This window comes from Mesoplodon bidens (genome assembly GCF_964165515.1).
Source record: "Mesoplodon bidens genome assembly, chromosome: 16".
NCBI lineage: Eukaryota > Metazoa > Chordata > Mammalia > Artiodactyla > Ziphiidae > Mesoplodon > Mesoplodon bidens.
Genome location: NC_138173.1, coordinates 4900695 through 4918308, shown reverse-complemented (window position 1 = coordinate 4918308; position 17614 = coordinate 4900695). Strand labels below are relative to the sequence as shown.

At 41.5% G+C, this 17614-nt stretch overlaps 1 protein-coding gene across 1 annotated transcript in view; it reads right to left on the bottom strand.

Annotated features, from left to right (window-relative positions):
* Positions 1-17403, bottom strand: part of XKR4 (XK related 4) — a gene marked incomplete at its 3' end in the record, with an annotated part of 336116 nt that extends 318713 nt beyond the window's left edge. The window contains exon 1 of the mRNA XM_081258696.1: positions 16578-17403. Within this exon, the coding sequence (XP_081114822.1) occupies positions 16578-17398 (821 nt within the window). The 5' untranslated portion in view covers positions 17399-17403. The remainder of the gene's footprint in view (positions 1-16577) is intronic.
* Positions 17404-17614: the final 211 nt, after the last annotated feature.

Below are 17614 nucleotides of genomic sequence, written 5' to 3'. Positions count from 1 at the left end.
TCAGTGAGCTAAGTATCCCAGGTGGACCATCCTCCACATCCTAATGGCTTGAATGGCCCGGTCCATTCAGGGAAGGTTCCCTCACCCACAAAGTTCTGTTCCAGGTGGAGTGCACCTACCCACAAGGAGAACAAAGTTCATTTCCTAAAGTAAGAAAGGGAAATCCCACTGAAAGCTAAAATAGCACCTAGAGCCCAGGGAATGGAGGACAAGAACTGAATTTACAACTAAACTCCTTTAAGGCTCAACCAGTAACCCATGAGAAAGGAGCAGCTACTCACCGCTGGTCAGAGGTGAGTCAGCAGGCTCCATCACCGGGAATCCCTAATTAACTTCTGTGGGGAAATCTCCCAGCTAACTGGGGTTGACTGTAAAAGCAAACCCTCCTTCTGACACGCACATATGTTAATGCACTATTGTAAAAGTTCAGGGTAGTTATTACTGAGTTGTCACGGGCCCATTAATTATTCACGACACTGTATTTAGCTTTACTCTGGTAAATCTTTTTTAATTGCTCAGCCTACATTACAGAGCATCTTTATTTAACTCTGTTTATGTTTATGCCTTTTCCAATAGCTCATTAAGGACTGTCAGAATCTTTAGTGAGACTCACCAAGCTCTTCCGGGCTTTCATTTCACTCACTCATTCCACTGCATCTTAAAGTTCCAGATATTTTTCAAGTCCACCCCTCACTCACATTTTCTTTTCCCTGCCTCTGAAGAATGCAGGAGACTTCCTTCTCCAATATTTCCAGACTGCGATTCAATCTTTCCCACTGCTAAAAGGTAGTTGTTTGAAAATATGTATCTATACGTGTCCCCGGAGCCTCCATTTGCCAACAGTATCAAGTCCTGATGCCTTAGGAAAGCACCCAACGCCCTGGCTAGTTTGGCCCCAAACTCACAACTCATCTGCTAACATTCTTTCCTTCTCACTTTCTGCTTCAGCTCTTTACAAACAGGGCATGAGATGTCTTTGTCCCTTCTTTGCTTTCTGCTTGGAACTCTCTTGGGTCCCACTCAAATGTTACCCCTTCTTCCAGACAGAGGTTCCCCATCCCTCTGCTATTCTCCCAACAACACTACTCCCCCGCCATTGCTGAGGCTGCATGACCCTCTGAGGTGTGAACGGTTATAAATGAGACAGTCTCTTGCCAGACGGAGAACTCCTTTAAGTCAGGGAGTGCATCCCATTCATCTTGCTGTGCCCAGAGCCTGCCCACAGTGAATGCGTGAGAAATACTTATTGAATGAATGAATGAAGGCATTTTTACTCCAGACTATCTGAGTTTAATTAAATCATGTCTGTTCTTTCCAGCATATCCGAACCTACATAACTGCATGAGCAGGTGTATACATGGAAGAAAATCATGGGAGAAATAACTATAGTATAGATATGCATGTTTCTTAGAACATATCACTTGGGATTAAAAAAAAAAACAACAGTAAGTCCGAACACATTTAATGTCATGAACATTAAAAACATACTTGGAAATCAGTCCCTCTGGAAAAACTATCCTTTCCAAGGATGGCATTGAACTAAAAAGAAAAATGATCCTACATATTTTTCATGGAATGCCACCAAGTAATAATAATAATGAGGAGATTGCAGTTGCCAAGCCTTTTCAAAGCAAGTCATATCTATGTTGGAGGGCATCTTTTGGGAGGAATTATTTGATTTTTAGAAATGAATATTTGGAATTGCTTTTTCAAAGACTAGCTGTGTCTGATTCTGAAAATTTTGAATTGTGTGCATTTGAGAACGAATTTTCTAGCACTTGCATATGCTGGACTATATAGAGTTGGTCCTCTGAGATAGGTCTTAGGAGTTGAATTTGAAGTTATGTCAGTCACATAGATGTAAATCCTGCTGGTCTCAGAGAGAGAGATGTGACTGACAGCGGGGCTTGCCTTGAATGGTTGTAGCTGAAGTCATAATTTATGAACATAATGTGGGGAAGAACGCTGGCATATGCAAAGCATGACTGCATGCAAAATGAGGATAAAAATACAGGTTAACTACGTAGTATTCACATGGGACTGGAGCCTACTTACTATTCTTTAGTGCCATGCATTTCCCAATGGAAACAACATGTATTTTACCAGTAGGCACCAAGTGAAAGTGACACATTGTGGATAAAATGGATCCATAGTCTCTGTGTTTGAAGTTTGGTGTGAAATACCAATTCCAGGAGTAGTTTATCAGAAAACTAGCCCAGGTTAATAAAACATGCATATTGTTTCCCAAGTGGATATTTAATAAGGTGCATGAAAAGAGTTGATATGCTCCTTTTAGATACCAGGTTTCACAGGATTATAAAGCTGGAAGGGACTTTAGAAATGATCTGATGTAACTCCCACCCACTGTTTTGTAGTTGAGGAGCTTCCAGCAAAGTCAGGACTCAAATCTGACCTCCTGTCCTCAGGTGGGTCTCTCCCTTTCCCGGTAGTCAGGGGAAAATCCTCTAAATTGGTATTAAGTAATTCCCACTGATGTCACAGTACAATTGAACTCACTGCAGTTTTTAGCACAGCTGCCAGCCGGAAAGGTCAGGAAATGCTTCTCCGAGTGATTCTCTTGGATTGAACTTGTAAGATACAGTGGGAAAAGCATGAGATTCAGAAGCTGAAGTCGAGAATGTGAGCGCAGGCACTTGCTATTGAGGAGCTGTGTGCCCTTGAGCCAATCTTGTACCTTCTCTGAACCTTAGTGGGTTCATCTTCACATGGGAATGATAAACATTCCTGCCTTGAGAGGCTGGTGAGAGGACTGGATGGTTCAATAGGAGTGAATGTGCTTGGCAAGCTACAGTGGCACTTACAAAGATGTAGTTCTTACTGTCGTCATTAAGAATTATTTATTAAACCACCAAAGAAGCACAGCGGGTGTCTGGGCCTTAAGCAAGGCAGGAAGCAGGGAAGACCATGGGCCGCACCCACAGTAGGGGTTTTATCTCCTAAAGACCCAGTTTTTATCAGCAGGTAACCTTATTTGCAAAACCCGTTAAGCCAACCTGCCTCAGCAGTGCAACAACTCAGTGTTCTGTCCTTGGTAACTTCTAGCAAGTTCTTAATATTCTGAAACACTTCACTTTGGATTTATCCTCTTCTCACTCCTCAAGAACTGAGCTCTCAGATCACCTAGAGCATCTCTGTCCAATAGAAATACAATGCAAGCCACGTCTGTAAGTTTAAGTTTCTTGTAGTCACATTTAAAAAGAAAAAACAAGCAACAGGTGAAATTAACTTGAACAGTATATTTTATTTAACCCAATATATCCAAAATGTTATCAGCTCAAGTTATTAATGAGATATTTACCATCCCCTTTTTTGTCACACTAAGTCCTCAAAATCCCCTGGGTGTTTGACACTGACAGCACACCTCAGTCGAGAATAACTACATTTCAATGGAAATAGCTACCATATTGGAAAGACATGTAGGTCTAGAGCCTGGCAGGGTGACCACACCTACTGATAAAGCAGACTGAGAAGATGTAACTTAGGAACTCTCCATGGAAACACTTAAGAACACTGAATGAAACAATCATGTCCTAGCACAGAGATGGGGGAGGGAACCCTAGCAACAGAAATGACAGCCTAGCAACACTAGATGTTGTACGAAAGGGAAATTAGAAAACTATTACTTTGAAAAGAAGCACTTCTGGGAAGGCCATCTTTTTCTATTTTGTTTAATGTGAAATAAGGAAACTGATCGCACATCTACACAAATATACATCTTATACGGCGCCACCCTCATTATCTCTTTATCCCACAACCCAGACACTGACATATTTTGTCATGGTGTTGATGCTATGGTTCTCACTTAGGAAGACAAACAGTAAAGCCTGACATGGGGCTGAGATGTCATATTTCTTCCCATGGCATAGCCTGCCTTGTGAGCCTCATGGGTCACCATAAAGAGCTGAATTGCACACAGCAGGTTGGTCATCAGAAGTCTTCCCACGTCATTTTATAAAAATACCCTGCCAACTCCTGGACAGGACCTGGTCTTACAGGCCTGGGTTCCTAGTTCGTTTCTATTTCTCCTCTCTTGGTCCCTCTTTCCCATGAAGATGCAGAAGCTCCTTGGTCCAGCAGACTAAAAGCTAAGGATGAGGGATGCCCAGAACCTGACCTCCTGCTCCACTATCCCCGACACCCAGTGATGGGACATCTTTGCTCACCCTCAAGGCTGCTCCTTTTTCAGAAAAGTAAGAATAAGGATGCCACAACCAGCCTAGCTCCGCCTCTCTGAGCAAAGATGACAATCATTATGTCTTTCTTGGCAAGAGCTGCCATGCCCCTCTTTTCATTCTCTAACCTCACGGTCTGGTTACTATGAACCCAATGCTTCCCTAGTGTCCACCTCCATTGAGAAGGTCTGGTCCCTTTCTCACCACCCCTTGTCCCCTCCATCCCAAGTGACCAGATGGCATAAGGTCTGAGTAGAATATAAAACTGTGAGCAGAGGGCAGTCAACAGTTGTGAACAATAAAACCACAAAACAATGGAGTTTGAATAAAGATTTTACTAAAATCCTTCACTTTGTTTGTCATACTTTTGCTTACAATGCTGTCTATGAGGAGGCTCCTGGGTGTGTACGTGCGCGCCTATCACTGGCACGGTTTGAAAGCTACCGTACTGGGTGTGATAACTAGTGAGAAAGCCAGTTACGGTGTCTGGATCAAGTATATTTTCCATGAATGTCCAGCTCAGATGAGCCTTCCCTGACCATTTCAGCTGAAAGGGGTCCTCCCTCCTCTGTAGCAGAATGGATGCTATTCTGCTTCTCAAACTTAAAAATGCCTACGAATCCCCTGGGGATTTTGTTCAAATGCAAGTTGTGATTTAGTAGATCAGGGGTGAGCCTGAAATTCTGCATTTCTGAGATGCTTCCAAGAGATGCTAAGGCTGCTGGTTGCTGACCCTACCTTGAGCAAGGCAACAGCTCACTCAGTGCCTCATCACAGATTCCAGGGGTATGAAAGCGACTTGCCTCCTTTCCTAGATGGTAAACCTTTTTTTTTTCTTTTACCATTTATTTTTTTATTGAAGTATAGTTGATGTGCAACATTGTGTTAGTTTCAGGTTTAGAGCACAGAGATTCAGTTATACATACATATATATCTATTTTTTTCAGATTCTCTTCCCTTATAGGTTATTACAGAATACTGAGTAGAGTTCCTAATGCTATACAGTAGGTCCTTGTTGGTTATGTAATTTATATATAGTGATGTGTGTATGTTAATCCCTAACTCCTAATTTATCCCTCCCCCTTCCCCCTCTGGTAACTATAAGTTTGTTTTCTTTGTCTGCAGGTCTATTTCTGTTTCGCATATAAATTCATTTGTAACATTTTTTTTAGATTCCACATAAACTTTTTGAGAGCATATTCTTTTTAACATGTTTTCCTTACTATGATTTTAAGCAGATGTTTGTGGAAAACATGACGAAAAGGTTATCACTGGTCACTTATTTCTGTCATTTTATCCTCAGCAACCGATTACAGTGACCACAGAGTGATTCGGCCAATGGGCTGCTGATGAATCTGCAGGTGTCAACAGGGGATGAGTGAGAACCTGCCTTCAATCCCAGCTCTCTGCCCTCCCCTCAGTGGGATTAGAACTCAACCTCCAGTTTTAGGCCCTACTCTTGATACCTGACCAGACAGAAGTAATATAACGAGAACATAAATGAAACAAATCTCCCTTTGGTTTTACACTTTGAAGTCCGGGTGTCATGGTTTGCCTGCATGATGACCTTGATCTCAGATTCTACCCTCCCTTTACTATTATCAAGTTTGTTTCTGGTCCCTGCTTAGATTCCTGGGTTCTTAATATGTTCCCCTTTGTGATGATGTGCCCTGGCCTTGACCCTCTGCCAGCTGACTTGCCCTCTTCTGACCTGTGTGATAATCCAGGACTCAGGTCAGAGTCCCTCAGACTGCAGACCCCACTGGTGCCCTCAGTCTCAACTTGATCCTATAAACGGGACCATCATCACAGCTGGAGCTGTCAGAACAAACTCATCTAATGGAAACTTAGCCTGGCTGGTGAAGCCTTGCTTTAAACTTTGCTGTGATGCCTTATAGAATGGGGATCAGTACAATTTTCCCACTCCTATGACAAAGGATTAAAAATTCATCCTTTGAGTATGGAATAAAATTCTCCATCTTCGTTCATTTCTCTCATGGCTATATTTTTTCTTCCTCCAACTAATCAATTCATGCTCGATCCATAATACCCACCTCTTCTACAAGCAGATCAGAGAATGGGATGAAATGATAGTTTCCAGGGTATTTGGACATAGTTCCTTGATCAGAACTTCAGGTTTCCTCTCCCTTACTCATTTGATTCCAATCTTAATTAATTAATTAATTTATTTATTTATTTATTTATTTATTTATTGACATATAGTTGATTTACAATGTTGTGTTAGTTTCTGCTGGACAGCAAAGTGAGTCAGTTCTACATATAAATATAGACATATATTTTTTCATATTCTTTTCTATTATGGCTTATTACAGGATATTGAATAAAGCTCCCTGTGCTACACAGTAGGACCTTGTTGTTTATCTACTTTATATATAATAATTTGTATCTGCTAATCCCAAACTCCTAATTTATCCTTCCCCAATCTTTCCCCTCAGGTAAACATAAGTTTGTTTTCTATGTCTGTGAGTCGAATCTGTTTCTGTTTTGTAAATAAATTCATTTGTATCATATTTTAGATTCTACATATGATATAGATAGATATTAGTATATCCTTAAGTAATTGTAATGATTGTTTACTTTTCAGAAGCAGGAACACAACTAATATTTATGCTTTCATTGGGACTGTGTTATATTACCTGTTCCCATCTAGAACTCAGTTTTTGAAACCTGATCATCACCAACCGATTCAGGAAAAATCCCATAGGATATCTGTGGCTGCCACTCTTAATAGTAGTACATCCCCTAGAGATATGAAACCCTATGGGACATCCTTCCTAATTTATAACAACAGACCCAAGTACTAAAAATCACTTTGGAGAGTTTTCTAGAATTGACCTACATTTTAAAAAATGATTGTTATTAATTTTACTTCGGTAAAACAGCAAATTAATTAATCAGCTGAAAACTCTATCAAGACAAAGGAAGGCTTTACAAATCCTTTCCCCTCTTTCCTGAAGGATCATTTCTTCATTGTTACTGTCACACTGATGCAGTGATTATGCCATGAACTAATGAAGGAAGTGATGAGGGACTGTTCTGTAACTGTTACTGCTACAATGGCTACCTTTGTGTTGAGTATTGACTCTCTGCTACTGAGAACAAACCTGGAAAGTAGAGAATTGAGCCCAAAACTGATATCTTTATTCATAATTGTTGTCTAGGCTGCAGAAAGAGGAATAGACTGCTATTTACACGGATGAAATCTCCTAGGCTGGGGGCTCAGAAAGGTGACTCTTTCCTTCTTAAATAATGTACATCTTTGTTATACAGTAGAAACTAACGCAGAGTTGTGGAGCAACTATACTCTAATAAAAATTAATTTAAAAAAATTTTAATTAAGAGGGTAGGTCTCATGTTATTACCATAACAAAATTTTTTTAAAGAATGAATTTAAAAAAACCATCATATTATACACTTTAAAAAAATGTACTTGATGGGAAGTCAAATCAAAGTCAGCTCAAGCCTTTTTAGACTCATATTCACTGTAGATCCTCCTTTTTTCTATATATGCCTGATTTTGACTGACTAATCCTCACCCACCCCACACACTGCCCACTGCTCTGTTTGTGTAGAAGGATTCCCCTGACAGGAAAACACTGCAAGTACATAAAGTAAGCAAAAGAAGTAGAACTGATTCAGACAGCCTACTTATGAATCATAAAAGGGGGAAAACAGTTTGACATACTTCAGAGAATTTTTAAATAAATGTTTTAAAAAATTTTTTTTAATGTAAAAAACTGAAATGTTGTCGTGAGGTTGAAAACTGTGCAGTGTCACAACAGATCTCTAACATCCTAAAGATCCAGGCAATCCCCAACTGGGAAAGGTTAAGGGGTTGATCTCTTCTTCTGGCAGAATGTAGCACAGCCCTGTTCCTCAACAAGTGCAGGCCTGGATACAGTATCTTTGTATAGTGTTTAATTCAATTTCCAGCATATTAAATCAGTGACAGTGTAACCCAGGACAAGCTTTTAAATTAAAAGCAAATCTAGCTCTGACAACAGCCTTCTCCTTGACCTAATGGATAGTTCTTTTTAAGCCTGTGAAGCATTGTTCCTATTTGTTAATCCTAGCACTCCAGCTGTGCATACCACCCCCCATGAAATGCAGAAGGCAATTCTGGCTTCCCAAGTCTGTATGGTACATCTCTTAAAATTAGTGATATGGGACACTTTGAACATCAGCTTCAAATCCTCAGATATGGGTTTTAATGAAAATGGTTTAATTTGGTTATAACTAACAGTTGGAATGATACAAAGTAAGTTGTATTATACAAATAAGCTTAAGATTCTCTCTCCACATACGATACCGATTCCTGGGTTTCGGACAGTAATACTGTCAACTCTGGAAACCCCCTGTAGATCCCCTTTGACTGACTTACACAATGCTGTGGTCATGGCCTTAGAAGAACAGACTTTCTGGTGCATATACTCTGGGGACTGGACAAGCAAAAAAGAATTCATAATAAGAGCAGGATCAGAATTTTAAGCCTGGAAGGAACCTTGGACACTATTTTTGACTAATCACATCATACAGGTAGAAAACTAAGACCCAGAAGGAGGAAACCAAAAGAAGACCTAAACTTGGGGGGCCATTGGCAGATGCTGTCACATGTAAACCCAGGACAGTAGGTGACTGCCGGGGGTCTGAGCCCCCAAGTGGCCAAATCATCTGATCCCCTTTTAGTCCAGTTCCCCAAAAGGCAGCTGCCCCTCTAAATAAGACCCATTGCTGCTACACTAACTGTGACCCTCTGCCTTCATCTCAGGGTTAGAAAAGATCTACCATTGTCCTTCAGGCCACCTCTTGCCTCTAGAGGATTTCGGGACTGATCCACTTCCATTTTAACCCATCTTTATTATCCCTCACCATCAGTAATTGTATGAGTTCTGTATGTACACTAGACATGGAAGTAATGTTCTATGGTGATAACAATTATGGTGCTGATGGCCGTGGTCATCATAATAGCAGAAGCTACAGCTTTTCTTTGAGTAGACAAGTAGGAGCACCAAAAATCCCCCAAATCATTCTGTATACAGGTGTATTCTCAGAAGGTCAAGAGTACGTAAGAATTAAGTGAAAAATATCTATCCCAAAGCTTCCCCAGTCTGACTTTTCTATCAGCAAGAACAGGTAAGTGAAGGTGAGCGTCTAGCTGCATCTTTCTCAGAGGATAACTAGTATTTTGTGAAATTCAGCCCCACTTTCCTAGCACTAGTAACCTACAAAAGAGCTGCGTGATTTGTTGTATCCTTTCTAGATAACGTGGCACCTTTTCTGATTCACTGTACCATTAGCAACTCAAGAAGCAACCAGGCAGCAAGTGCAGCTACACTCATGCAAAGAAGAAGTAATAACCCCTGGGCTTCATTCACAGATCAGCAAATATTCACTGAACATGTATGCCTACACACGTAAGATCCACAACTACTAGAGTAACCTCCTGAGGATTTGCCCATGGTCCTTCTTCCCGACCAGCCATGCCAACAGTTCCCAAGGACACCATCATACAGCTGGAAGGAAGTCACATGGTGTGGTAGTCAGAATTACGCATGCCATTCAAGAGAATACTTCCTGTTGAGAATTACTGAATGTTTTTCCCATGAAATCCATCAACATATTCCAACTATTTTCCAAGATCATACCTGAGAAGCATGACCAGCACCACACTGCACCTTCTATTTGATAATACGTCAGAGTAATAAATCTGATTCTAATACCTAGTCTTGCTTCCATAAGCTTAGAATGTGTGCTATTCAAATTCTAAAACAAGTCAGGGAAATGTGCTAATCAGATTGGCCTGGGATTCCATATAAAGGGGAATCATTCTAGTATTTATCTGTTACTCAGTGACTGGTGCTATTTAAATTCATTGGTAGACTATTCCATTCAAACTGTAAAAATATAGAACATATTTAACAGAAGTCATGTACTTGGATATTCAAACAATAAGGACCTTTTTTGTAAGTGACTGAGCAAAGACCTTCACAGTTACTGACCCAAGGATTGTGGACGCTATTCAAAAATGATAGCATCCATCTGCATAGATACTACTTTCAATTGCTCTGAGAGTAGCCTGCAATTTCATGGGGTATAATAAGTATAACATTTTTTTTTTACTCTTGTAAGTGTATAGTTCAGGTGAATGGAAAAATTACAGCTTTTGCATTTATTACAAGGATACTGAAATAGTTATATTTACCACACAGATTTATGCATAAATTATTCCAGCTCATACAGAAACCCAAGTAAATGGACAGAGGACTGTCTGATTGTGTGTGGATTTATATCTGTGAGCTAACTCAGAGATTTAAATACCAAGCTCAGCACTCAAGGCTGTGGTGTGGATTTGTGATGCTCCAGGGAAGATACTGGGTCCATAACCAATGAATAGATTTCAAAGTGACATAGCTGCAGTAATTCAAGCAAACTCCTACTTCTTTTATGCAAAAAAAGCAAAGGTTAGTTCATTATGTTTGGAGCAGCATGTAATGATAGAAATTGTCATAAAATTTCAGAGCTGGAAGATGATCTAGTCCAACCCTCTGTATAATAAAGTATCTTTTACCGTAGTTCTGCTTACAGTTTTCCAAACTATGCTTAGACACTCCAATGATGAGGAACTCATTACTTCTAAGGAATCTTAGCTGAACTACTTATGACTACTTAAAAATGTTTTCCTTACATTAATTCAAAATCTCTTCTGTAGATCCTATCCATTTTGTCCCAGAGGGCTGATGCAAAAGTGTCTTCCACATTAGAACCCTTCAGTACCAGAGAGCTCTCAAGTTTTCAGGTTTCTCTTCTACCAAATCATCCTCAGTTACATCAACAATTTCCCATGTTCCCTTTTCTCCCTCCCACCTCAGTATTGAAGTCTAGCCTAGAATCTGCGCAGAACCACGTGATCTAAAGAGAAAAACATTTAAAATTCTGTCTCAATTTCCACATAGGCAAAATGTGTCACCTCAAAGATGAGTCTGAGGGTCACATAAGAAAGAAAACTTGGAAACCCTCTGTAAATAGAAGTGTTACACAAATACAAGGAACAATTTTCTAAGGATTTCAATAAGATGAAGCCCACCATATCCTAAGGAAAATCTCTTCAAAAAGTAACGCAAAATAAACTTGCGCCAATAACTTACTTTGGTATAAATACAGTGAATTTCAACCAATCTGTTTACAACTCTCCCACGATGTTGGGCCTATTTATATGCTCCAATTACATCCACACTCAATGCGTTTAAAATCAATGGAGTTTTATGAATGAAAGGGACATGATCGAGTTAGAGAGGGATTGATGACATTTCCTCTGAATCTTTCAACGTTTTGCCACTCCTTTGAATAAAACAAGATTTTCACACTTTTGTCAACAATCCTCACCCTTATAATCCTTCAGTGGTTTCTCAATGCCTCCAGAATAAAATCTAAATTCCTTTCATTGTCCAGCCCAACTAATTCTCCATCTTCACCTCTAGCTACTGTCTCTCAATCGCTCTCTCTGTTCGAAGGGCATGTTTAACCTGCCTTATTCTTTCTTGCCTCTCTGCCCTTTCACTCAGTCATATCCAAGCCCTCACTGCCAACCTCCACTTTATTCCAGTAGCAGACCTGCCCACCATCACAACCTCTGCTCAAACATCTTCTGCTCCAGAGTCTTACCTGAACCACGAAGGTGGCTTGAGTTTCCTGTTTCTATCAGAGTGCTTATTTCCCAGTACTGAAATTGTGTGTTTACTGTTCCATCTTCCTCATCAGACAGTAGATTCCTTGAAAGAGGATGTGTACTTTATTCATCTTGGGGTGATTAGTAACTAGCATAGTGCCTTGCGTAGAGCAGGTACTCAATACAGATGAATAGATGAATTAATAAGCAGTAGAGGGAACACAGATATATGGGAAATGACCATTCAATAAACTCAGGAAAGGGCACCAATCTTGCTTGACCTATATCAGAATTCAGAACTAACTCAGAATCAATAAGGTACTTTTTCAACACTCGCAGCTGTACCCAGTATGTTATTTTCCTACCCATTCCTTATCTCTAGAATTTTTTATCATTTGCAAAGCACTTTCTGCTTATTCACGTACATTATGCCATTTAGTCATTAATGCCACTACAACAACCTCAGCGTGTCCAAGTGGTGTAGGAAGAAGAACACTGGTCAGATGATCTGAACTCCATCCTCCGTTCTGCCATTGGACCACTGGTGTGTATTAGAGAAACATCCTAACTTGTCTAAACTCAGCTGTCTCTCGAACTTTGCCAACCTTAGTGAAGGTAAGTTGTCATTTTCATACATTGTTGTCCTTATTATCCAAATTGGCACTTTGAGGTAGCTAATTGAACCAGAAAAATACTTTAGGGTAAGACAGGCCTGGTTTTGACTCTGAGCTACATCATATAATAGTTGGGTAATCTTGTGCCAGTTACTTAATCTCTCTGAGTTTAAGCAATCTTGAGTAATCTTTGAGTAATCTCTCTGCCAGCTTGCTCATAGACAGAGGTACTAATGCTTAGACGAGAGAGAAGTATAAAAATATTTGTAGATGTTTAAAGTGCCACATAAAACTCTTGTTATTATAATTCTTGTTTGGGCAGGTTGAAGAATGGCATAGAACAATGTTTCTCAAAGTGCTTTGTGTGCCACATGATTACAAGAGAATTGAATAGCTGTGCCTTTAAAAACTTACTGACAACTGCACAACAGCTTAGTAAGTAAAGGCTCTGAGAAGTCCTGCTGTGGAGAGATCTGCTTAATTCTGCTTAACCCGTCATTTTCCCAAGTACCTGAACATGGGACACATGTTAATATCTCGTGGGGGATCAAGCATGAGAAACACAAGAAAGCTGTTCTTCCATCAGGTGACTCTCACAATAAGATATTCAGAAACAAAACCAAAAATGGTAAAAATACTCCCCATTCTACCATCCACGGAGTTATCATTTACCATGTGCCTATTTGCTAGAAAACAACTAAATATGTACGTACCTACACATGTACAAGTGTAGGAGAAATTCAGGTCAAACTTGAAGAGTAAGTCATAAACTCTGAAGGAAGAAGACGTCCAGATATAATCGATCGTGGGTATTATGAAGACTAAAAGCTGTTCTGATTGCGTGTTTCTGATTCCCACTGGCTGAACTGCACCCTTAGTAACTTCTGGAATCATATGATGTAACAAGAAAAAAAAGTACTTCCTCATTCATTCACACAGTTCCTTTAAAGTCACAATTGCTCTTTTCACATGGTAGCAAAAATTCACTTCAGTATTTCTAACGGCTCTTTCCCAGTATCAACTCCTGCGACTTTAAAAGCTGCCATTAATTTTTCCATTAGTAAACGTTAATTAAAATGAATATGTACCATTGCTTTCAGCAGTTGCATTTGTAATAAATGTATGAATACATGCAAGTCTTGTCCAAAATGTTTCAAACAGCTATTTCTGAGCAAGCAAACACTTTGATGGTATTTCAAAGGATTTTATCTACAGAGAGCTTTTAGAATCTGACCCTTACCTAAAATAACTTGAATTCCATGGAAATACAATGAACAGTTACCAACCTAGCTAAAATCTATTCTATTGATCTTAGAAAGTAGCATGTTAAAACATGAGTAATGAACTCTGAGCTTTGAACCATTGATACCTTGGTCTTTCTGCAACATTTGTGTACAATGCATTGAAAAGAAAAGCTTGAAAAAGCAGAGGGATGTTCCTAATTAAGGAATCACAGTGGTCAAAGATAATGGTCTAATACAATAATCTGAGATGAACTGTATTTCACCAGTTTATTATCAAAGATGCACCCATCCCCCCAAGTTCCATTCAAATCTTCTACACTCAGAGAAACTGAAACAATTCGGAATGCATCTGAGCTTTAAATTCCAAGAACTCTCTGACCCCATTTCAATTTCCTACATTAGGCTAAAGTTTTTTTTTTTGCTTTGTTTTTAACATTATAAGGAGAAAACAAATGAGGCTGAGTCTTAGATCATGCTTCCACCAAGTTACCCCACCATCCTCCAAATATCTTAGCCAGAATCCAAGAACAGTAAGATTAGATAATTCAGATATACATTATTAAATACATTATTCTGAATATGTAAACAAATATAAAAAACATATGTGTATATATATCTAAAGAAATACTATCTCCTCCCAAATGACCATGTGTTAGCAGAATAAACTTTGAAGCCTTTAAGGAAAATATTGTAGAAATGCTTGACAAAAAGGAGCCATGTGTGACCATAGTTTCTCCAAGGTTTGGGCTGGTGAATGCATTTGTCGGACAGCCTGCGGTTTTCCTTCTGCACTGAACCTTACCCATCCCTGCCCCCCACCCCTCCATAGCTTTGCTGTGTGGCCAAATGACCCAGTGGCTATGGTCTCGCTGAAATGTATTGAAGCCCTTTTCTTTTCCTAATTATTTCTCACTTTCCATATTTTATGTCCTGAGATATTAAACATCATTTCTCAACTGGGAAAATGTTTGGTCTAGAAGGTCTAGTAAACACAACTAGAATTTGATATTCAATTTTTCATAAAGTATAAATCGGTAAGAAACATAGATAGTTCTTCAGTTAATAGAACTGAGAAGTGTTTGCATTATTTACATGAATCTAGACATTTTAAAGGTAAAAGTGAGTGATTTCCAAATCCTGTATGAAGTCTGCAGAAGAAATGGAATGTTAAGCTTCATTTACCACATTATCAGATTAAAACTGCTAATCATACGAATCTCAACCCGTAAATAATTCCAGTAATTAAATCAAGCCTTTGAGTTCTTCATCACACTCGAAAAGCACCAAGCTGCAAGCCTTTGCAATAGTCAACCATGGGAAATATAGCTATCACATTTAACTGACGTTTCAAAAAGTCCTTTAAGTCCAAAGCATGGAAGTTTCCAACATCAGTTTGTCTGACTGCATATCATATAGCACTTTACCAGAAAGTATCTGCTTGGAAAAAAAGTTTCTCAGTTTGAAAAGTCACTGTCTGTGGCAATGCTTACCCTGCTTTACAAATCAATGGTCCCGGAAAAGACTGAAAAAAATCACACTTGCTCTTCTCAATGAAAACACTACACTTCACCGTAAAGAAAAGGATGATTTTAGTTCCATTCCACAAATTCTCTGAGTTGTAGCAGAGTTAATGACTCATAATCGTTTTGTTTGTTTAATCACAAAAATAACTACAAATAAAATTGAAAAGGACATTGGCATAGCAGAGTGTAGTCCCATATCAGTGCACTTGTGAGGAAGTTTTCTCATTTTACTTTTACTTACTAAGTTATTTTAAACACCCCCCCCAAAAAAAAGAAAAACCCAAAAAGCAAAACTCTGGGATGTTAGCATTTAAATGCTTCAACACAAAGAATTCTTGTAGCTGTAAAATATCACTTCAAAAAGCTATCAAAAACATATAAAACCTGGAGAAATGCATTCCTGAGCATGCCACTTCATTATATTCCTAAATCCAGGCTGTGATGGTTCCAGAGATGATTCCCTCTGCCCAAAGGAACCATATTCCAGTTTGTACTCCAGTTTGTAAGTGGAAGTGATATCTGTGTAAAGACTTGGTAGATCAGGTAACAAGCAGCAAAGCAAGTCAATGAAGATGCCAAGTGTGGTCAAAGTTTACAAGATGCACCACCCTTTTCCAAGGGTTCTTAGTTATCCCAGAAATCAGCTGAGGCGACACTGCAGGATAATCAGAAAGGGCACCACTCGAGTAAGTCTGGGTCCCATAAAGTGTACTTACTGGTATTTGGAGATGGATATAAAAATAGATATAGATATACACAGTCCCCCCCAAAAACAAGTGTGTCCCCTACTAAGCTCTTTACTTGAAGCACAGTACTTCTCTAGCGGTGAGAATTAAAATGTGGGTACTTTTGAACAGCAATAGCTCCATCTAACTAGAATTAGCAATTTTTCTCAGGGAACAAAAGAAGCCATCCAAACTGCAACACACACCTCAAATTCAACATAAGTAAAAATGATTTTTTAGAAGATGTGATAGGAATCCTCTCCTACTCACAGAAACAGAATCACTAAAAATGGGGGGGGAGCGGGAAGGGGGGTGTAGCACATAGAGAAGCTGGTCGAACGGAGTGGGAAGACAAGGGCTGAGCGCTCAAAGCCACTTTGCTGCCTTTCCCTTGCCCCTCACTTCTCTCCCACCCTAGGTTATGATCACAAATTTAAAACCAAACCAAACCAAAACAAAACCAAACCCGGAAGGAGTGTGACTAGGGTTACTACCACGGCAACCCTCAACGATTTTCTTGTGCAAAAGCAAAGCAGTGGGGATGCAGGAGCGGCAGCAAATCTCCCTCTTCCCCCACCCCCGATACGGTACCTCCAGATCTGCCCGAGCTGCAAGACGTGGATGAGCGACTGCAGGAGCCAGAGGCAGAAGGAGCAGGACGCAGACCTGCGCTGGCCGCTGGCCCGCGTGGCCCCAGTGCTGTTGCCGCCGCTGTTGGTGGCGGCGATGCTGCTCTTGCTGGCGTTGGACGCTTGCCTCTGCGGCGTGGAAGGGCGAGCCTCGCCTTCCGCGGCTGCAGAGCTGCTGCCGGCCGCCGTCTTACAGTCGGCTCCGGGCTGCGGGTAGCTGGCGGCGGCGGCGGCGGCGGCGGCGGCGCTGTCCTCGGTGCTGAAATCGTGCGCAAACCAGCGGAAGCTGAACACTTGCACCGAGAGCGAGCCGAGCACCACGAAGAAGAGCGTGAGCCCGAACCACCAGCGCTGGCCGCGCAAGTAGTAGTCCACGGCGAGCCAGATGTCCGTGCCCACGTCCGCGAAGTACACGGCCACGGCGACCAGGATCCAGAGGCAGTCCCACAGCGAGTAGCGCCGCTGCTCCGTGCCCAGGCGCAGGCACAGCGCCGCCGAGCCCGCCCCGCCGCCGCCGCCCGGGCCGCTCGAGCCCCCGGAGCCGCCGCTCCCGGAGCAGCAGCAGTAGCAGCGGCAGCAGCAGCGGCAGCGCGAGCAGCCGCCGCCGCCGCCGTCCGGGCAGCAGCCGCCGCCCGCCGCCTCCTCGTCCTCGGCTCCCGACCCCGACGGCAAGCCCGGAGCCAGTCCCTGCACCGAGCCCGAGTGGTCCGAGTTCTGCAGCGGGGTGAACGCCACGTCGCTGCTCTTCTTCATTTTCAGCCTCCCGTCTGACTTAGCGGCCATGATGCCTCCCAAGCGGAGCAGAGCCCTCCTTTATGTGGCACCTTTCCTCGCTGTGTCCTCCTCCCGCCGCCGCCTCGCCTCGCCCCGGCTTCCCTCCCTGGCGGCGCGGCTCCCCTGCCGCTGCCCCTGCGCCCGCTCCTGCGCCGGCTCGCCCGCCGCCCGCCGGGCTGGGCGCTGGGCCGGGCTAGCGGTGCGCCCGGAGCCGGCAGGAGCGCC